At 37.8% G+C, this 23,128-nt stretch overlaps 1 protein-coding gene across 4 annotated transcripts in view; it reads right to left on the reverse strand.

The window, feature by feature from the left end:
- Positions 1-729: 729 nt before the first annotated feature.
- Positions 730-23,128, reverse strand: part of CTNNA2 (catenin alpha 2) — a 1,121,468-nt gene continuing 1,099,069 nt past the window's right edge. The window contains exons 19-20 of one of the 4 annotated variants that reach the window (XM_080682953.1): positions 4,878-4,994; positions 790-1,983 (exon numbers count right to left, since the gene is read on the reverse strand). In XM_080682953.1, coding sequence (XP_080539079.1) covers positions 1,696-1,983; positions 4,878-4,994 — 405 coding nt within the window. In that variant the 3' untranslated portion in view covers positions 790-1,695. Of the gene's footprint in view, positions 1,984-4,877; positions 4,995-23,128 lie in introns of all 4 variants that reach the window. The other 3 variants (XM_080682951.1, XM_080682952.1, XM_080682954.1) reach the window with 3 other exon arrangements.

Raw genomic sequence — 23,128 nt, forward strand, 5'->3', positions numbered from 1 at the left:
TTAGTCTTAAAAATCAGCTTCTAGCTTTTATTGTGGCTTCTCCACCTGACTGTTCTCAACCTGAGTGGAATTTCACCACTCAGTGGTGGTTGGTAGTGGTTTGAGCAGAACCATGTCTAAATAAGATTTTGGACTATTCTTCTCTCCTTCCATAAGTCCTCAGTCTCTTCTCTGTGAGACCTTGCACTGAAGTTAATGCAAAATTGGTCCCAGTGTGTTGTCACATTGCTAAGAAACATATACATATTTTACCAGGAATCTTCTGGAGACCTATTGTAACTTGCTAACCTATAGGCATCATTTAAATGGAAGGATTTGGGGGCATTCAGATGAATATTTGGGGTGCCTTTCTCACCCTCTGGCCATAGCTGAAAGATTACTACTCACTCCTTCTTAGTAATGAGACAGAGGCCCTATGTTCACAATTTAGATTAAAAATTGTTTGAAATGAATAAGATATTTTGAAATTAATGGGCAGATATTGGATTCAGGTTCTCTTTGGGAACCCATTAAGTTTCTTCAATTTAGCCCAGGGCTGAACATGGCCCACAAAAATCTAACACATGACTTTCTCATTTTAGATTCAGCCTGAAAGTAAATAAAAACAAATGGAAAATATAAAATGAATCAATTCCTGGACTCTCAGGTTGACTCAGAGATTTTTTATATATATATATCACCTATTTTAACCCCAATTTCTAAAAACAAACAAACATTTTAATCACTTTTCAAGATGTTCTGATCTTTTATTAAATATGCACTTAAAGAAAACATTCTTCAATTGTCAAGATTAAATGCGTTTATTTTGAGTTAGTGGGTACAATGCCATAGTCCATACCAGCACTCCAAGCTACACCTATGTATTTGCCTCTAAACCTTTACACGTTGTCAGTTTCCATTCCTCTAACATCCCACGACTGGGCCTCCTATTTCTAGCAAAATCATCGTTCAATTATTTTTTTAAAAAAAGTAAAAGCAAGATTGAACACTCTATTGTGCTTCCAGTGCCCACAGAAGAATTATAATTGTCTCAAATAGATGTTTATTGTTTTCAGTGACGGGGAAAAATCGATAGCATGAGCACTAGTAATGGCACTACTAGAAGAGAAAGAACAAAATACAGATTAAAAGAAGCATTTTTAGGTTGGAGGAGTTAGTTTCCCCTTCGTTAAAAAAAAATCCACATATCATGGATAGGACTTCAGAGTTCAGTTGTTCCATTTGTGGGCCACACACTTAAGCACACTGGCTAGGACATTTTTGCATTGAAATGGAAGCAATACAAACTTTATGTTCTACCATTAACACTTCCAGATTTTTCACTTAATATACCTGCCAACCTAATGATTCCTGCATGCATTAGAGTTTGCTCTTGTAGCGTTAAGTTTATTTTCCCCCTCCCTCCCACTCCCGTAAACATTGCGATACAAACTCTTCACCAAGTTTTATGAGAATGTTGCAAAGAACAGCTCTGTGCCACCTCAGGACAAGGCTTCCCTGTCCCCTCTCCAGGCTTACAGATGGGTCAGTGGTATTGATCCCATCTCAGTCTGCATGCAAACAGACTCCGCTCCCATAATTTCCCCATGTCGGAGGCACACGAGTCGGCAGGTATGCATAAAAAAAAAATGGATTGAAAAAGGAAAGGAAAGGAAAAAAAAGAAAGGAAAGGCTTTCTTGGTAAAGCCTATCGTTCTAGAAGGAATCCATTGCTTTGAATTCACTTAAGGCCTGTACCGGCGAAATGTGTTTCTTCTGAGACCCTCGCCTTACTCGCGTCTGGAATTCTTCAGGCTTTTCTCTCTTCACAAGGGGCTTCTTCTCCGGAGCCTTCATCTTCCAAGACACAACAGGGGAGTTGACAGCTGCTGTCCCATAGACCTTCTGGTATTTGGTTGAGGCCACATAGGAGGCTTTTACCGTGAGGACAACAGCATTCATCAGGTTTTTCGCTGCCTGGATGAGCGATGTAGCGCTGTCCAGCTAGAGTGAGATACACCTGGGTTAGTCAAGGCACAACATTCACAAGACGGTGGTGCAAGTTCACAGTTAAAACAAAGCTTTGCTTGTGCATATACAGCACTGCCCCAAAGGATCAAATGACTACATGGTAAGGTGAATAGGACATAAAAGCCATCTATCTTCTCCCAAGGTAAAAAGAAAAAAGAAAGGTTACTCTATGATGCATAATTTATTAATGTCCAGATACCTCTAAAGAAAACTCTCTCTCTTTTGAGCACATAAGAATTCCAACGTTAACGAAAGTTTTTCAAAGTAGAGTATCTCATATTACTACATTAGGCTGCTTGGTGGTAATAGACACATTCACTCAAATGTTTGAAAAGCATTTGGCAGACACTGAAGAATTAAAGGTATTGGGGTTACATTGTAATTGTATGCCTCCCCCAGCAGAAGTATACATCTATTTACAGATTATTTCTCCATCTTCAGTTTAGGATTGGTAGGGATGCAGGCGGCTAAGCAGAGGAACACCCGTGGGTGTTCTGGCTTTTGCTTAAGTGTTTATTAAGCTTGAGTACCCATTTACCTATTCCCAGGTCTTGAATATACCTCTTATAAGAATATCAATAATTGTGCCAGGCTGTTGTAGGTCAGGGAGACCCCGGGTCCTGGTGTTAATGAAATATTGATTTAGCACTGTGTGCCAAACACCATTGTAGTTCCCCATTTAACTCTCACAACCATCTAGGAAGTGGCTATTATTGTCATTGCTATTTTGTAAAAAGAGGACTAGCACATGCAAAGGTCTAGTAACCTCCATGGTTTTATGCAGCATAAGTGATGAAGTCCTCACAGACTGTATTACTGTACCATACTGCCACGCTGCTGTGCAGGATAGTTTCAAAAACACTATGACAGCTCAGAGCAGAGTAGGTATAGAAGCTCATCCCCAGACCCTCAGGCCAGGGACTTTTTTAAAGGCTATCTATCTTCTGCTTTTAGTTAGAGAGTGTGGTACTGTAGGCTAGACCAGTGGTTGGCAAACCACGGCTCGCGAGCCACATGCGACTCTTTGGCCCCTTGAGTGTGGCTCTACCACAAAATACCACGTGCGGGCGCGCACATACAGTGCGATTGAAGGAGTACCCTAATTAAGTTAATAACAATGTACCTACCTATATAGTTTAAGTTTAAAAAATTTGGCTCTCAAAAGAAATTTCAATCATTGTACTGCTGATATTTGGCTCTGTTGACTAATGAGTTTGCCGACCTCTGGGCTAGAGTCCCATTCATTATGTTTCAGCCTTCTTTTTCCTTTATTTCCTGAACCATAGATGCTGGAAAATATCAAAACTACATTTCCCAGAGTCCCTTTCAGCCAAAATCTTACATGTAACCCAGTGAAGGGAAAGAAATAACAGCTGGACAGAAAATAGAACTCTAGCCTCAGGGTCGCTTGAGCATAGTTTGATCGCGCATCCAACTTCTTGTAATATCAACTAAGGAAATGTATCCATCACAGTTAGATGAGGGATCCAAGGATGTTCCTAAGTAATGTGGTTCCCGGCTGTTGTACGACCTGTAATTAATGGACTGTAGCTGCATTAGAGAATTGAAAGCCAGGCCTTCAACCTTCTGGGTACAAGATGATTAGCAAAGGGTTCAAACTCAGGGACCCCAAATGCTATGACTTCCCTGTGTGATGCAACCTGCGCTCACTTTAGCTTCTTGTCATTTCTTGAGACCAAAGTGTGTCCCTAGTTGTAATCAGGAACATGCTGTCCCCTATCCATAATTAAGGTTAAATAAAATTATGCTGAGTTAAGTATTTTAAGACAAATGAACTCAATTCTTCCAACACCCAAAAAAACCCCAAACAGAGTCAGATAATTGGGAGTTAATGATGTTTTCTATGTGTAAATTCTTTGAAATACCATAGAAGTGAGGTTTCACCACTGAGGGAAAAAAAAAAGATTAAACGTTGATATTACATTGACCTTGACCTCAGAATAATGTAGAGAAGTAAAGTGATTTGTGGATTAGAGCCATGATTCAGCAAATATTACAATTGACTTGCTTTGTGAATTAAATCAACCAAATGGGTAGCGTAACTACTTCCTTTACCACTTCTGTTATACTGTACAAGGTGCACACATACCAAAATAACTGCTTAACCCAGACTGTTTTAGTTCATACAGCCTAAATTCTTACAGCTAGCTAGGGAAAAGAAAATTCTAGATTATTCATGTGAAAAGAAGAGAGGCTAAGCATGGGTTAGTGCAGTGGTTCTCAAAGAACAGTCTCAGAACCAGCCGGATCAGCATCACCTGGGAACCTGTTAGAAATGCAATTCCTCAGGCCCATACAAAAATCTCTGATTTTAAAAACTTTCAATCCTGGGGATTCTGATGCATGAAAAAAAGTTGAGAACCACTGAATTAATGAAACCCATAGACTAGGCAGTCTTATTTCATCTAATGAGTTCAGGACTTTCACCATGTGTGTATTTGGTAACATCATAGCCAGGTATCAGACTGAATTTCATTTTTTCATCTTTTTTTTAATACTCCCGGGTAGAAGTATAACTAACTAAGGAAAGAGATATGATAGTAAGTCATGCTTCCTTAAGCTATATAATATACCCCTTGGCCAATTGACGGTTTCCTATAAGTCAGTCAGATTTCAAAAATAAGTAATAATCATTCATAAAGTTAGTTAATTCTATTGTGTGCTGTGGGTAAAGATAAGGGTGAAATGATATAATAGTAGGGGCAGTTCTATTGATTTGCTTCAGAGCAATAAAATTAGTAGAGGTAGAAGAGGACATGTCTATTGTATTATTAAATGGTTCCCAAAAAGCAAATCTTGGGAAAATTAAGGGGATCCAAAGAGAAGAGTAATTTGGAGATTTTTACCACAGATTCAGTTTTCAGATAGATGGTGTCTAATTCTGCAGCAAAAATATGATAGCCTGTCTCTTCTTCAGAACCCCTTTGCTCACCCAGCCTGAAGCAGGAATCCTGTGAATAAACCTAATACATTGGTCGAGAGTGAGACAGCTCTGAAATATAAAGCCAATTACTTCATTCAAGCCACCTGGTAGGGCAGGTACCGCTTTGTGGCCAGGCAAAGCAAGGAGGGGAAGGCCATGCTAGCTAACCTTGAACAAATATACCCCTAGACAATAAGGCCCACTTAAAATTAAAATTTTTACTTTTTATTAAAACAAAGGATAAATTTTCCATATGCCCTATACCCACTTGAATGAATAGTTATCAGTACAATAAGAATTTATTTAAAAATAAGTCTCCCTAATGCTTGTCCAAAAAAGCACTGAGACCTGGTTTCCAAGTGGCACATTTTACTAAAAAGTTCACTTCCTTCATGAAAAAGAGTAAAGCTACATGGTCAGGAGATTTTTTTAATACAAGGTTTTGGAAAACTTATTTAACATAATTGCATTCTATTTTGTGATTTATACCATAACCATGGCATTTTCAAACAAGACATGCAAATGATTCTGTACAAAGTTTTAATAATAATAACCAACATTAATTGAGCAATTAGGTGCTTGGCTTTGCCTTAGTCCTTTTAATTAAATTGCATGATTTAAGTTTCAAAAAACCTTGAAGTAGGAACTTTCATTACCCTCATTTTACAAGTTAGCTTAGCGAGGTAACTGGCAAAACAGAGATTAGGACAGTACTATCTCTCTCTCCAAAGCCCACCAACTGTACCACTACACGACTTCCCTGAAACATCCTTAACCTCCAGGGTCTTGTTTTTTCAGTGACTACCTGTCATTCAAATGGACCTGTCTCAATTATTACCTGAGTGACAGACTCTCCTTTAAACCTGTGAACAGCTTGTAAACATCAGACTACATCTGGTGAGAGCCTCCATCTCACCTGGTCTGTGATTTTTAGTCTCATCCTCAGAGCCTGAATTTTTTATAAAGGGATCCCCTGGCCCCGATTGTGCTCCTACTCAGCCCTTCCCTGTCTTTCCTAGCGTTAGGATGTCTCCCTGCCTTGAATTCTCCCTCTTGGTGGCAGTGCCTGGAATCCGAGACCTGCAGGTTTCTCTCTCACTTGCTTAGCTTCTCTGAAGCACGTTCACTAAACAGCTAGCTGTAAGGACTGGCTGTACCCTCATTGGTGTTCTATGCCTTTACCTGGGCTGGTTGTGCTAGCTTTCAAATAGCCTCAAAAGTGGGCCAATAACAGCTATTCCTCATGCTGGCCCACATAGACACTGGACTTTTCTGCAAAAAGAGACACATTTTCCCTGCTTAAGGGCCTTTCTATTCCTACAAGACGTTCCACTTAGTTCCTATATCTAGTCTAAGAGACACTTCTAATTTTCATCCACTCTTAAAAATAAGAGCCTACATTTAGCAAATGCAACCATAAGCCAGTCTCTGGACCAGCTCCCTGAGAATCCTTTTTCTTATTCAAGCTCACAACCACTCCTGACACAGGAAACACTCTTATGCTCCACTAGGATTTAGGGAGCCATACAGCTTGTCCGGCATCACATTACAAATAAGAGGTGAAGAAGCCAAGATTTAAATCCAGGCAGCCTAATTCCAGAGCCCATGAGCTCATGGATGCTGCTTCCCAGAGCCATGAATGACAGAATAATCCACAGCCCCCAAATCAAGTAGGCTGTGCTGGACTAATTCTCTCTATTCCAATTTGTAGGTGTCTGCTATCCCTAACCACAGAAATCAGGCTTCCCCTAATTCTGTCACTATTCTTTTAAAATATCAAAGTGCTATTTTAAAAAGGCAACAGATGTTTCTTCACATCTTGTTCTCTTGCAGTCCATGAAAAGCAAATGAGGCAGGGAGAGCTGTTTTACAGCCGTTTCAATGGGCTTTTTCTGCCTCTGCTACATTCTTATCTCCTTAACCCCACTCAACTTCTAATGCATGTTTCCATATACCATTCTCGTTTTGTATTTTGAATAGAAAGAAAATACTAGAGGGAGAACTTTAACGAATTGTGATTCTGCCATTAATTGATATTTGTGCTGCCCAAGTCCTTATGTCAAAAGATGAAAAGGGCTTAACTCAAAATGTACATGATCATCTGAAGAGTTCTAAAACCCAGGTCTTAAGTTCTGTGCTATTTCATTAAGAAGAGGTTTACACTGCAAGAGGTGTTCCGTTTCCATAGAAACAACTGTGCCTGCATGACTCAACCACGATCTTTTAAATGAAAGTGCAACTACATTTCTTGAAACGTTGAATTCTCATTTACTCTTTACCCTGAAGCCTGTCACTCCATCTTTCTACCTACTTATTATTCATCCAAGTATTTCTTCAGACATCTAGTGTGTATCTAGTTTCTGCCCAACACGGGGCTTCGAGTGTTGGGTGCACAGGCTCTGTGATAAGTGCTTTAGTAGGATGTCAAGTGCTAAAGGAACAGAGAGAATGGCGAATCTAGCTGAAGTCAGGTAGGGACAGGGTAGGAAAATAAAGCTTCATGGTGGTCAGGATATCTAGACTTGCTTTAATGAATGAAATAGAAGGTTGTTGGTGACTGAATGGTTGGGCAATGAAGGACAGTTCTCAAATTTCTAGCTTATACAACTGGATTTGTATTGAGGCTCTTAACCCAGATGATAGAAATAAGAGAAAAGATGAGGTGGTACAATGCTAAGTTTAACTTTGGACTGATTGGATTTCAGGTGTCTGTGTTACATGTAGTTATTAAAGGGACACTTAAAATTATGGAAGTGAAACTCAGGAAGCTAGGTATAATAAACCACATATTTGCTTATTTTGGTCTCCCTCACAACTTCATGAACAGTGTCCTGTATACTATAGGCATATAATTCATGTCAATTCTAATTTCTTCTTCCCTTCATATTATGTAGCATTTATACAGAGAGATATAATGCTGAATGAAATATTAAATCCATATTTTTAATCAGGTCAAAAAGTCCACTAAGTGTACTAAAAATTCTCTCAGCATTATAATTTCAACATCAAATTCAATATTCTTTTCATAATTGAAGCTATAACATCACCAAGAAATATATTAACTATTCCTTGACAGCCAAGGCTACTTTCTAGTTTAAATAATTAGCAATCACTCTTGATAGTAATGGTGAACTTCCTGGGGCCAGCCACAATAAAACAAATGCAGTTTAGATTTAACAGCTGGTTTTTAAAACATACTCATTAAAATTAAATAGCATAGTCAAAGGTGCAAAAACTGTGAAAGAGGTACTGAAAAATGCACTGGGTTAACAACATATAACATAGTAAATGGCTTAGGATATTAATGTGAGAGGGCCACATATAATAATTACAGAAGAAAAGTTAAAATTTCACTGAGTTCTACATTCATCCATTCGAAATATGCATGTTGAGCTAGAAATACAGCCTGGAAATCTATTTTCAAAAGGCTGATTATCTATTACCAAAAAGTAATAAACCACAAATGGCAGTTCATGGAAATCCCAGGTACAAAGCAATCTTTCCTTGAATTCAAAATAATGCAAGTGCCACGAGACTCCTGGCTAAGGTAAATAGAATAAAAGAAACCAAATCCATTTGAAGGTGATTTTGAAATATAATAAAACTGAAAAATTTGCCTTGATTACCTCAAAAAGCTTAGCAGTACCCAGGAGTGGGAACCCAGCCCCATTTGGGCTTAGGCTATTTTATTTTAATTCTCTCAATCAGAGGGGATAGCACTACCAATTCTGAGAATGCTAAAATTGTTCTGCAAATAAGGTTAGACTACATTTTAACCAAACAACATCTTTTAATAGTAATAACTTAGTGTTTAACATAAGAACCAGAAGTATTTTAATGGAACTAGGCTATACACATTCAGGCCTGAGGTACTGTTTGGAAGGGAGGAAGTTGTGATGGGAGAATTGACAATTAATTGGAAGCAAATACCTGGAGAAAATTGGAATCTTTCCACTAGAGATGGTCATTTATTTATATTTAAACAGTTATCTACTCAAAGTGAGTCACAAATTGCTTGCAGGAAAGGAAAAAAAAAAGACTTTGCAGCAAGTCAACTTTGCTGTTAATGAATGGGAGGTTAGAAACCCAGAGCATTGGCGCCTATTATCTGCCAACAAGAACATTTCATGTTCAAAAAATCCATGAGGCTTTGAAGTGATATTTGATCTCCTTAGAAACTCTGATACATTTGAAATATCTGCCTGCTTTTCCCAGAGTCTATATCAATAACACCTTTTTAAAAACTCTAGCCAGTGCAAGGTAATAAATAACTCAGGCAAACAAAGACATGGGAAAAGGCTCAACCTAATTGCATCTTTTCCCACTTTACGGATGTGTACACACTTGCAAAAAAAGACAATTCCTTTGTGGTGTGCCCTCACTCCAGTGCCTTAGTCCACTCACTCTTCCTCACCAAACATCATCAATGCAGTGAGTTAGCAAAAATAGATTCCTTCCTGTTAAGACAGTAACAAGGCAGAAATTTGCCATTCACCCATGTGGTGGCCACATCAGACATTACTAATCAATCATGGCACTATGCTCCCTCATCTCTACCTCCCTCCTCCAAGAGGCCACATTTGGACAAGAGTTGTCAAAAACAACTTGATAGGTTATCAATTGCACCTCTACTCCTGTATTTAAATTAACTTGTTTAATACATTTTGATTTTATTCTAACAGATCACTGACAAATATTTTTATCTAAACCCTGCATATACTCTTTTTACACTTATCACTGACACCATAATTGCTAATTAGTGAGATCATCAAGCAGGAGACATAAGTATTAAGAGAAGTGCAAAGCATTTGGGTGTGAGTTAAAATTAGGGGTAAAAATTAGCTGGATATATTAAGTATGGTGGCTGAAATGAAAAATGACCATCAGAGGTATAGTGTGATTATTGTTAAAAAGAAAAAAAAAGCTGCATTAAAGCTATCTGTATGAGAACATTTACCAATCCTTGATGACTACTAGTGAAAATACTGTGGGATCACTCCTATAGAGTTGGATAAATCCCAGGGGGTATTCCCCTTTGATTATGGGACCTTGAAAAGCAAATGTTTTACAACTGTAAGTAGTGAGTCAATCATGACAGAAAGGAGGGCAGGATACGTGTTATTTTTTCTACAGGGCTACCTTGAGTGATGCCAGGGAGGCAGCTGGTGCTCCACCAACACTGAAGACCAGTCGTTAGGAAGCCTGCACACAATGGCTCAAGATTAAGTTGGCAAAGGCCTTAGCACAGGGGTGGGCAAACTTTTTGACTTGAGGGCCACAATGGGTTCTTAAACTGGACCGGAGGGCCGGAACAAAAGCATGGATGGAGTGTTTGTGTGAACTAATATAAATTCAAAGTAAACATCATTACATAAAAGGGTACGGTCTTTCGGCTCCGCGGGCCGGATAGAACAGCTGAATGGGCCGGATCCGGCCCGCTGGCCGAAGTTTGCCCACGGCTGCCTTAGCAGAAAAGCATGGCAATGTTAGTCAGACTAAGAAAAAGTGCTCCATAGTGTTGCTGAGAAATTTGCCAACTGGCTCTCAAGTAACCTTCTCAAGTGGACATATTTGTGTCTTGGTTCTTAATTCATTTAGGTAGGTAGTAGCACTTCATTGTCAGCCAGTCCACTGATTAACTGTCTTCATTTGCATTTTTTCAATTATAGGTAAGTAAACCTTGGGGACTCCCATGAAGGCTTAATTGCAGTCAACAAATTTTCTAAATATGGCCTAGGGCCATTTTTTCTCACCATTAAAGGCAGTACAGTTTTTGTTCAACCCAAACAAGGCATTCTTGCTAAACTTGGAATCCCAAGGAGAAGTAGGAGTATTGAGGTATGTTGGTCCTTGGAAAGTTATGAACAGGCATTCTTTAGGCAGTTCCAACCTCCTTTTTCTGTATTTCTTCCTCCCAGAACCTTTCCTTTTCCCACATAACAACAAAACCATGAGAAATAAATCCAACAGGAGAATTACCAATGGAGTTTTAAGCTCCCACCCTAATTGGAAGATATTACTGGGTAAGAAGACAATCTTTGTGTCACCACTGTACAAGGTTCATACCTTGTAGCAATTCTTCAAAAGGCTAAAGCTTCTTTTAGTCTTCCCTAGAGGGAGCCAGCTAGCAGAAGATCAGTATCTTTGATTCCTCTATTTCCTCCATTGTCCTTCCCTGAGCAGTATCAACATGACTGGCAGACAAATCTAGGACAAGTCATTGTCCAAGAATCCAAGAGAAATAAGTCTTCACAAAAATGGATGAACAAGCCACGAATAGACCCTCCAACCTGGTAGAAATGTGCTGAAGGCTATTTAACACTTTACAAAATGGTTCCTAGGCTCCGGCACACCAAGTGCAACCACTGAGTGAAGAACAAACCACATGAGTCAAGGACCACATCTTTGGGTGCTGGTTGGGGCAGAACTGTGCCTAGAAAGTAAGCATAATCTGAGAACCCTGGATTATTCTTCTCCCTTCTTAAACTTCTCTTCACATTCAACCACAAGTAAATGTATAACTTGGAATTATTCCTATGATGGGGAAAGTTATCTCCCATCCAGCCCTTGCTCCTCTCTTCATCAGGTGAGTGGAAAGCGCTGGTTGAAGCCTCCATTACTACCTGGGTCGTGGATGAAAAAAGTTGAAGAGCAGACTAGACCCGATCCCCCAGGGACTGTTTGCTGCCTCTCTTTAGGATCCTAGTTCCCTCTACCTCACCCCTTTCTTCCAACTCCTGTTCATTTTCTTCCTTCTGGTAAGATATTCTCACATTTTGTGCTCTGCCTCCTGCTCTCCCTCTCTTTTTATCTTTTCCTTTCTTATGGTGCCTAGGCTCTGGATTCAAAGCCCTAGTTCAAAGCCTGATTAAGCTGATCACCAGCTGTGTGATCTTGAGAGAGCTACTTAGTCTAGCTCTATCCACTTCAAATTTTTAAAGTAAAAATGAAAAAATAAAACACCACACCTTTAAGTACTTAGGTATTAAATGAGATAATATCCTTAAAGCTAAGTGCTTAAAACATGGTAGGCCCTTCGTAAATATTACTGTGATTTATCTTTCCTTAAATCACCATTTCATTTAAAAAAGGACTCTTTAAAATTATATTTCTCTAAGTCCTCCTTTTTTACTTTCTTTTTCAAGGTTCCCCCATCCAGTATTTGGAGTTCTCTCTAACCGTCTTCTTACTAAACCTAGTATCATCTTGGCTTGCTCTCGATGCCTGAATATGTCCAGTTTAAATGTGTTAGGGATAAAGGCATGAAGAAGTTTACCAAGGGAAATACATAAGCACCAATAAATAAATAAATAAATCTGTATCTTTTCTAGTTCTGTTATATTCTTTAGCTGAAGGAAAGGAGGAATCAAGATTCAGCACAAGAAAATGAGGATTTTGTGTAAAAGTGATACACCCCAAATATCTAAGAACATTTAGTCTTTAACCCCTATAAGCTCTAAAAGTAGGAAGTCAATATAGCTGTAATAGGAGATGGAAGACAATGTTTAAAGGTCTAATTTAAGAAGCATAAAAAGAAATAGTATAAAATATTTTACCCAACCAAGTATAGGGCCTAATTCCAAAAATACAAGCTGTTCATTTTGGTTAAGATAGCATTTCTTATTAAAAAGAAAATGATGTTATCTGTAAAGTGTAATACCTTAATTCATTAAAATCTTATATTGTTCTCAGAAGCCAGTTGAGAGTCCCAGCTGCCCCCAAAATGGAGGCCTTTCTGGCCTAGAAAGTCTCACCAACCACTGCAGATCAACCTTCCAAGCCCTGTGTTTTATCTCCGTCAATCACTTGGGTTCCCTAGACTTGTTTCTTAAAGTCTTAAATCTATTTTTTTCTATAAAATATGAGCTATTTTAAATCTTTACCTCAGTCTTGAAAGGAGCACCTGCATCTCCAGCTAAGTTGGCCTGTCTCATCATTAACTCCATCAATAGACTCAAGGTATTAAATATACATATTCTTAAGAGGTTTGTGAATGGCTTATCAGACTAGTTTCCCAGAACATGAGTAAACCATTCTTGTGCCTTTGTACATACTGTGTTCACATTTATTAATCAAATAAGTTAGCAAAGGGCAGGTCTTGAGAAAAGACTTTCTAAAGAAAAAAAATCCAAGATGAATAAAAGTCAAAATCTAAGGAAGGCCATTGCCTGGACTATGACCTGGAAAGGCCAGGAGAAAGAAAGTAGGACAGGTGCAAAAAACCACAGTGGGTAACATTAAGACAAGCCTACTTGTCAATGCTCCAGGCCTCTTTCAGAACTAATAAAGCAAGGATGGTTGATGTGTGCCCAGTTGCTGTCATTTCTACATTGGTACCTTTAGCAAGCATGCTTAGTCAATAACAGTACTTTGTTCTACTGATCCTAGAAATGCTCTGAGAATTCTTCTCAAAATATAGGCCAGGGAATTACTAGCAAATGAGGAAAGTTAGAAATCAAGATAAACCTTATTCATCATACCCTCTATTCTGCCCCACCAAAGGCTATACTTTGATTAAGGGTAGTATGTTAATATCATTTCTCCCTCATTACAATAATTATCTCCTCACATAATTTATAAGGAATGATTTTTTTAAATATAATGCAGTATATTGAAGTGAAATGATAGAAATATATGTAACAAAATAATTCACTAACAAAATTTCAGCTCTTCTTTTATTAAAGGAATGATAATTTGGACAAGAAGAAATGAGTATCATTATTCAAGGGTTCATAAGAGGTCTTCCGTATAATGTATAGTTTAAAACCAGTAATTTTAATTAAATTAGTTTTAAATTTGAACAGTTGATCCATAGCTTTTTATAATTAAACACGTTTTTCTGTCTACTTTTAAACGTTTTTTGAGCAGACATAGAATAATGCCCTCCAAATCTTTTTCTTTCTTCCTGGTCACTGCTTTTCTCATTGTAAGATGTATACCATTCACCAATTTTATTACATATTCAAGTAATTTCCATGTGCTCACACTGTCACATGGAGTTTTTCTATCTTTAGTTCAGGAGACAACTCAATGAGTTGTAAGCATTAAGTCTTTAACTTCCATCTAGCTGACAATTCAGGTTCTTGCACAAGTTGCTATTTATACAAATAAAACCCCCTGACATTAAGGAATGATCTAAGCTTCTGCAGAGATTTCTTACTGACTCTTCTTAACATTCCTGGACACAGGCAAGAGCTCTAAGGTTAACACCACACCTCTACCCCAGACCTACTCCTCCAACTGTTCAGGTTAAAATCTCAAAATCTTATCATTGCACCTTGTTCTCTCTGACCCAGCATCCAATCTGCCATTATATCCTGCCAACAGCATCTTTGAAATACATCCATTATTTGACCTCCTCTCACCTTCTCCACTGTTAGAACCATGGCCAAGCCATCAGCATCTCTTGTCAGAAACTGTGCAATATCTTCCCTTAGCTTGTTTTCTTTCTTCCTCCTTTTACCACCTTTAGTCTATTTTTATTTAAGTTTATCTTTATTATCGAAAGTATTACAGATGTCCCCATTGACCCCCTTCACCACACTATTGCCTTTAGTCTAATTTAAATGGGAGCCAGAATAATCCTGTTTAATACACTCACATAATGCCACTTTTCCACATTGTTGAGTGGATCACCATCTAAGTCAAAGTCCAAAGCTATCAAAATTGTGTTCAAGGTCATATACTCTGGTCCCCAATAGTTCTGATTTCTCCCTCGTTCACTCCACTCCTAAATGCTGGTCCCTTGGCTATAACTCAGACCAGTCATTCCCCACTTCAGGACCTTTGTGTTTTCTCCTCTGCCTAGAATGCTCTTCCCCCAAATACTTATAAGTCTTGGTCCCTCAGCTTCATCAAGTATTTAACCAAGTATCAGCATCTCAGTGAAAATTTCACTTTTTAAATTGTAACTCCATTACTACCTTTACCTCCTCAATTTGCTCTCTTATATTTTTTAATAAACACATCACCATCCAAACAAGTATTTTCTTCTTAGATTTATTTCCCCCCAAACACCTAAAAGAGTGTCTGGCATCTAGGTCTTCCATAAATATTTGCTCAATGTTATTAAATAATTCTATTTTATGGATGAGGAAATGAGATGACAGAATTGTCCAAGGGCATAATGTCTAGTCCCATACCCAACTCCCTCATGTCTTCTGCCTGTTCATTCTTCCATGGAAGATTATTAAAAGGCATGCTATTGACAGGAGTGTGGAATTTAGGGACATATTTGAGTAAGTAAAGAATAGCCAAATTGTAATACAAATCTTATGACCTCTTTCTCTTACTGTGCCCTCAGTGGTAGAGTTTCAGGATTAGGCTCTCCTCAGAAAATAATCACAATTTTATTTTTTGTGTTTATTGCTTTCAGTGTATAAAAGTCTGAACTTTATTTAAAGACTGGTTCCCCAATTAATAGTATCAGCATGTATGAGACACTAAGCTGTGTTTGCTTGATGACTTAATAAATGATCTTTAATCCTCAAAACCTATATAAGGTACACACCATCATTCCTTTTTACATATGAGGAAACTGAAATAGAGAAAAGTTAACTTGGGTTCACAAAATTCATACTATCATCAGTCCACCGTGACACCATCTTCCCTGACCAGGACTTTACCATAGGTTGTGTCTGCTCTGAACTCTTTATTTCTGGCTATTGGTGTCATTTGTCTGGAGCTAAGCATGAGTTATGGTGGGTATTAACTGTTCACAGGATTAAGTCATGTGACCAAGCAGTAAGGAGGTGAATTTCCTTATGGCACAAAGGGAAAAATGCAACACCAATTTCTTACCTTGCAATTATGATTCTCATGAAATATGAACTAGGCAAGTACCAGGGACATCATCTTCTACTTACTATTTTGTTACAACTAAAAATATCTACCTGTTCAAAGAAGACTTGATCAAATAACATCTAATTCTCCCTTCCTCTAGTCACCATATATGCCACTGACTATTTAAGCAAACATAAAAATATTAACTCTAAATTTCTACAACATTGCCTTTTAGTCTGCCATACACTGGACACTATGATATAATGTGATGTTGATTTAGTTTTAAAAAACAACAACACAGTATGTGTTAGAATGTGTAGATAATGGTAACAGCTATTTCATGTATTTCCTGTTCAATTACTAGTCTATGGAAGACAGAGCTTAGCAATGTCCTTACATTGCACAAAGCACAAGGTTACCCAATAGAGAAATGGGCTCTAATCTAATCTTGCCTGTGCCAGTTAGACTGTGAAAGTTAGGGGCACTCTAGTAACCTCTCTGCGCTTTTATTTTTTCAACTGTAAAGTGGGCTTATTAATATTCTATATTTCATCAATTATTCTGACATCCATGTGAGAAGGCAAATCTAAAACACCGTTTAAAGTTTAAATAAGTATGTCACTATAAAGTATTATGGCATAACCTCTGGGTACCATTGGAAGTCCTTTTAAAATCTTCACCATAATATATTGGATCACCTGGGAACTTTAGGATAAAAAAGTTCTGCACAGAGAAGGGTATTCCAACAGACTACAGGATAGTGTGAGGGTACCATAAGCCCTAGCAAAACAAGAAGAAGGTACTCTCAATAGGAGGCAAGCTTTCTTCTTCCACCTGACAATGGGCATGACAAGGGATGAAGTATGGTTGGGGTAGTCTAGATACAATCTCATTTTTCCCATTTTTGGAGAATGGTTAAGAAATGTGATTCTCAAATAAAGTACAGGAACCTTCTCTTAGAGACCTAAACACTGGCTATGGAATGTAGCCCAAAAAGAGAGATGCATGAGGTCAACTAAAAATGAGGTAAACCATAAGTAGCCAGCTCATCCATAGAGCTGTTCTTGGTGATTCCAGCTCAATTCTCGTTGTTTCTTGCTAAAATCAAATAGTTGTTTACTTGCCGCTTTCTCTTCAAAAACTTTGTGTATACGTTAAAGTCTTATCTTGAGTGTTTGATTTCTGGCCACTTATGAACAAGTACTTCCTAGAGTTTTACTGGCATGTTGTCCATAAGCATATGCAGTGGTCGGCAAACTCATTAGTCAACAGAGCCAAATATCAACAGTACAACGATCGAAATTTCCTTTGAGAGCCAAATATTTTAAACTTAAACTTCTTCTAATGCCACTTCTTCAAAATAGACTCGCCCAGGCCGTGGTATTTTGTGAAAGAGCCACACTCAAGGGGCCAAAGAGCCGCATGTGGCTCGTGAGCCGCAGTTTGCCGACCACTGGCATATGGGATTGGGTGTTTATATCCCCAGTGTTTAGGCTGCCTCTTCAATTGACCAACCTACTCATACAAGTTGATTAGTACTTCTCTTTATTTGGTAAATGTACTTTGGATGTTTTCCAGATTCAATACATATTGAGCATCCCAAGAAATTATATCTTTTCTGCATGTTACATCACAAAATCCTCACCCAAGAAAAGTGATCCATCACTTTATCCTCACTATTCAATAGGTAAAGGAACTGAAGCTTAAAGAGAAGCAACTGGCTAGCTAATAATAATCAGGGATTTAAATGCACGACTTCAGTTCCCAGGTACAGGGTATTTAGCTATATACTTAGCTCTCACTGCTTTGGAATACAGTAAGAAACAAAGGGCATTTAAGGTGGTTCGCTGGAGAAGCCAGGACACTTCTCCATAGAGGTGCCTGCCAGGCTTGGCCTGGTTTGGAACCTCACATTCTGTTTCTCCCGGACTGTGCTTTTAGAGAAAATGCAGCAAAAGCACCAGACCATTCTGTTCAATCTAAAACTAGAAATATTATCTCTTTGGTCCAACAAAGTGCCTCTACAGCTGGACAACATATTGTCTGTTCCTTTGCAAAAGAGGTTGAGCTATACAAGGAACTTTCAAAACAATAGATTAAAGGCCAGACTATCCTCAAAAGACTGAAAATGCATAACAGTATTGCCACAAATCATAGAAAAATAACAGTGGGTCCCTTTAAAGAAAGCCTCAAATCTATGATATTAGAAATTTTCTTTGAAAAATAAAAGTACTTCATGAACTTCTGAGAAAATCACAACTTTTCACCAGTGAAGAAAAATAAACATTAAAGGGTCAGAGAGCATCTGGTACAGTAACTTGCCCCTACTAAAAATCATATTTAGTATTAAGATGAAAGTTTCCTCAAGGCACAGTCTCTACCTTGGAGTCCCTGTGAATCTAGCCTTTGACAAAGTTAAATCACCTCCATATTTATAATAAGATATAAAGACCACCTCATTATTTCTTTACCTGATATACTAAAAAATGCCAAGGCAAACTCTTTTTTTTTTCAAATTTTTATTAAGGTATTATATGTGTACATATCTTACCATTGCCCCCCCCCACCCCACTCCCATACCTGCCCTCACCCCCCAATGTTTTGCATCCATTGGTTACTCTTAAATGCATGCATACAAGTCCTTCAGTTGATCTCTTATTACCCCCAAATCTCCCTAACCTTACCGCTGTAATTAGACTCTTCAAATATGCTACAGCTACATCTTTGAAAGAAGTAATCTCTGTTATATTTGGACTCTCCACCTGTTACAGTTCTCCAACTTTTTCTTTAAAAAAATTAATACTAAGGTGTGAAACATTTTATTTCCACCTTTAACTTGATTTCAAGGGCTCACTCACATTAATTTCAGCATTGCAGAACTAAATATCATCTTTAAAATACCTGCTTAAGTAATTTGCATCTCAATGAGACCATCCTGCTCAATTTCTTAAAAGGATTTTTAAAAAATATAAACTGTTACTGCTACTTTTCCTTATTTAAAAAAATGTGCTTATTTGTTATCTCATCAGAGAATATAGCTAAAGTGATATGCAATGATCTGTGAAAAGGATTTATTAAAGTGCTATAAAAATTGAATTTTTAACTTCAATATCCTTGATGTAAAAAGCAAGAAATTGGAGTCATTTTTACCTTGTTTAAAGTTTTAAACAACATTCTTGCCAAAGCTTTTAATTGCTTTTGAGAGTAAAAATGCCTGTGCCTTTAAGACAGTTAGATTTGAGGTAACTAAGAATGGAGGTAAAGACCTTGAAACGGTATATTAAGATTATTGCCAGAGGATGATTGTGGTGGGTTCTCAGGAGTCTTGCTCTAGGAAAGTTTTCAACCCCTCTCTGATGCCAGGTTGGGGGTAGATAAATGGCACAAAACACTGGAATCATTGTATCTTCCACCCTTTCACAGGGAAGAGGTAAATGCCTCCATTTCAGATAGTCTGTATGTTCTAAGTAAAAGGTCAGATTTCAACCAGACCTATGGTTCTCATCTGGGGTAATTTTGTCTCTCCAGCCTAGGATACATTTGGCAAAGTCTGAGGACATTTGATTGTCACTACTGGGAAAGGAGACAACAGAGATGTCTACTATACATCCTACAATGGACAACCACAACAAACCATTGAAACTAAGAATGATCCAGCCAAGGCAAGGCTTAAATAGCCTAATGGAACAAGTCAAGGGGTTTCTTAGGAAAGGGCTGAAATTGATGCCAAATCCTGGAAAGTTCTCACCATAACTCATAGAGCTTTCATCCCTCCATTTCCTAGACCTGTATTTTTCAAAGAGTGATCCATGAGTCAGGTGCGTAAGAAACATTTACAAACCAAATTCAGATTCCTGATCTCTGGCATGACTTTTAGAACTGTGAAGGCAGGGCCCAGGAATCTCCATTTTAATCTGCTACCCAAGTGAATCTTCTACACATTAAAATATGAGAACCACTACTTCACTTCTCTATTAAGATCATTCCCTTCTGTATTTTCAGGGATCACCTATCTGTAAGCAATTCTTCCAGGACTCCCAATGCCAAGAGAATGTAAACTCTATGAGGGCAGGTCTTTAGCTGGTTGTGTACTGCTCTATGTCTAATGGCTCAACTGGAGTTGACATAATGAGAGAACAAAAGGGTACCTACACCATTCAAATTCTATCTTTTATGGGGAGAGACAACATTAGCTACCCATTTAATTTGTATTTCTACAGTCTAGGTATTGTGCTAAGTGTGTGGCACATACTAACACATTTAATTTTTATATCAATGCAATAAAATATAAATATCATCACTTTACACATGAAAAATGACATTCAGAGAAGTCAAGAAACTTGCTCAAGGTCACACAGTAACTATTGGGATTCAGAATTCAATTCACGTTCTGTTCAATGGAGAAGAACTACGAACCCATGCCTAACTCTCCCCACTTTTTTTCTTTCCAGATTCTTCATATGATGTAAGAAAATACTGAAGCGAGGAAACAAATATTCCTGGAAAAACTCCTTAAAGGGGGCTAACAGCTAAGCAGCCCACTGTTTTGCTCTCTTACTGCTTTTCTTCTTCCTATATGGGAAATGGTAAGGTGGGGAGTTAGCAGTCATCTTAGACTGAAAAGTGAACTTGAGAATAGAAGGCCCATATTAAGTAGAGCAGACCATAAAGTCAGAAGGGGCCTGAGTCCTTGATGCTAGACTCTGGGTTACTCGACTGACCCTGAAATATACAGACCTTCTTGAGAGAGAGACAAACTCTATTTGGATAACTTATCATATGCAGTTGCAATTAAACCTAATTAAAACATGTGCAAGGCTTTATAAAATTACTAATATTACTATTTGGGTGTTAATAATTTAGGATACTTAACTAATACTACTATTTGGGTGTTAAATTCCTTTTTAAAGTAAATGACTAATTTGATTAATTCTGATTAATTCAGTTCTTTTGGAAGAAATTCTGTATGTTTCCATACCATAATCTTTTAAAAAAGGTCTACTTAATGTACCAAAAATTTTTAAGTAAATTACAAAGAAATTTGTTAGCTAGGAAAAAAATGAATTACTTCATCTTTGGCCCCAAATCTTAATACACTTTGCAGTCTAATATTTAAAATAAAGTCACATGCTTTCATGTAGGAACATATGAATGAATTAATGATAGACTTCCGAATCATTTATTGGGATTTTTCAGTGTGATAACATTATATTGGCAACAAGAATGGCAGAGAAGCTATTAAGCATGCATTATGTGCTCATTTGTGCAAAGAACCAGGGAAAAATGAACATTCAGATACATTTGCTATCTTTATTGAGTTTACAGGCTAATTGGGAGACATCACATTAAATGCTATTTCATAGCAGGAATGACAGACAACTCATCATGCTATGGGGGAATATCAAGGCAGGCTTCTGGAAGCCCTGCAATGTACCAACCACTGACTGTGTGACCTCCAGGTAGTTACTTAAATTCTCTGAACCTCATTTTCCTGATATTTTTAATAGAAATGACAGTTTCTCCTCTATAGGATGACTGTAAAAACAGACTGCATTTAAAATGCTTAGCACAGGGCCACGAACTTACTAAGTCCTCACTGCATCCTAGGCAGTATATTAATAATAGTTACTTATTATTAATAGTTACTATGGTCCAAGTGGCATTACTATTCCAATTTATAAATCAGATGTGAAAGCACAGAGATTCATAATATTGCACAATATCACCGAGATTGTAAAACACAGTTGATTTCCAAATTCGCATCTAATAGCAACACCTTGTTCAAATTTTTACACCTACCTTAAGAGAAAAGGGTATCCTCTAACTTATTTTTCAGATTTCTTACTTAAAAATCATGTGTCTGTTACTGTTCTCTGATTGGCTTTTATTTAGGTAAAAGGTTGGACCTTGTGGTAAATCATTTTGCCTGGGTCGGTATGATAAAGGCAATCACAGAGCTATGCATCAATGGAAAGAAAACTAAAAGTCTTTAGGTCATCATGCCAAAATGCCAAATTTAATTTACTCAGTTAATGGCAGACATTGGCATCCTACCAGTCAACTGCTTTTAGAATCTGACAGTATCACCATCTCTGCCAAAGAAGTTGCTTCAGTTATCAGCACAAACAGATAAATATGGAGAAAAAGCAAGGTTCCCTATCATTTCTTTACTTCCAAGCAAGGAAACTCTCAAAAAGCTTTACAAAATATACTGATTATATGGAACAGTGAACTATATGTAAAACAATTAGAGGGTTAAATCCAGAACTGGGCCTCATTGCTGTAATCTGAGACCTATCTTCTTCCAGACCAGCATTCATTCTCACACCTTAGTCCAGTGGTCGGCAAACCGCGGCTCACAAGCCACATGCAGCTCTTCTACAAAATACCATGTGCAGGCGTGCACGTACAGTATGATTGAAACTTCGTGGCCCATGCACAGAAGTCGGTTTTCGGCCTGAGCGAGTCTATTTTGAAGAAGTGGCATTAGAAGAAGTTTAAGTTTAAAAAATTTGGCTCTCAAAAGAAATTTCAGTTGTTGTACTGTTGATATTTGGCTCTGCTGACTAATGAGTTTGCCGACCACTGTCAAACATAAGATACCTCTATCTTCTTACATCTTTGAACAATTGTATAACTTTCTATACAGACTGACTGGCATAGGATAACAGCTGTTACCATGAAAAAATAGGGAAAAAAGTTAGCACTTCTAAATGATTATTGATTCAAACATATAGTTATATAATTAATACACTTTGCAATATAGGCCATAATATAAGTCAGGCCCTATACTGACTGACAGGACAGCCTGACTGTTCTAATCATGACAGGAATGTTAATATACATATTTACTACTTTTCCAATGAAGTTCACCTAATTAAAATTGTAGAGTAGCCAAATAGCTCTACCAAAGAATACCATTCAGACACAAACACTGTCCCAGACTGTTGCCTCTACCCCTTATCCTGGCAAACCTGAGAGCTGAGGAACAACTTATCTCTGACCTTCATTAACTCCTTGTACCGGAGCAGGACAATGAAATAGGCAAGATGGGCCCTTAAATGTCCTTGATGGAAAGGCATGAAACTACACACTTTAAGAGCATCACTTAGTAATTTTTTATACATAATAACCATCATCTTTGCAAGATCTTCTTATGCTTAACCAAAATTCAAACCAGTTTTCTCAAAAACATTCTTAGTTTACCTTTAAATCCACAAACGTACTTTTCCCCAAGTCTTTTTATCTTAATATCTGAATACTTTTTTTCTGATATTTTACATCTATAATAATAAAGTATAATATGCTAATTAGACCAGGCATCCGTTTGGACAAAGCCGGGTCCAGGGTGCCTGCCCATGGCCAGAAGGAACTAGGTGCCAGCAGCCAGGG

The sequence above is a fragment of the Plecotus auritus genome (assembly GCF_963455305.1).
Source record: "Plecotus auritus genome assembly, chromosome: 8".
In the NCBI taxonomy this organism is placed as follows: Eukaryota; Metazoa; Chordata; class Mammalia; order Chiroptera; family Vespertilionidae; genus Plecotus; species Plecotus auritus.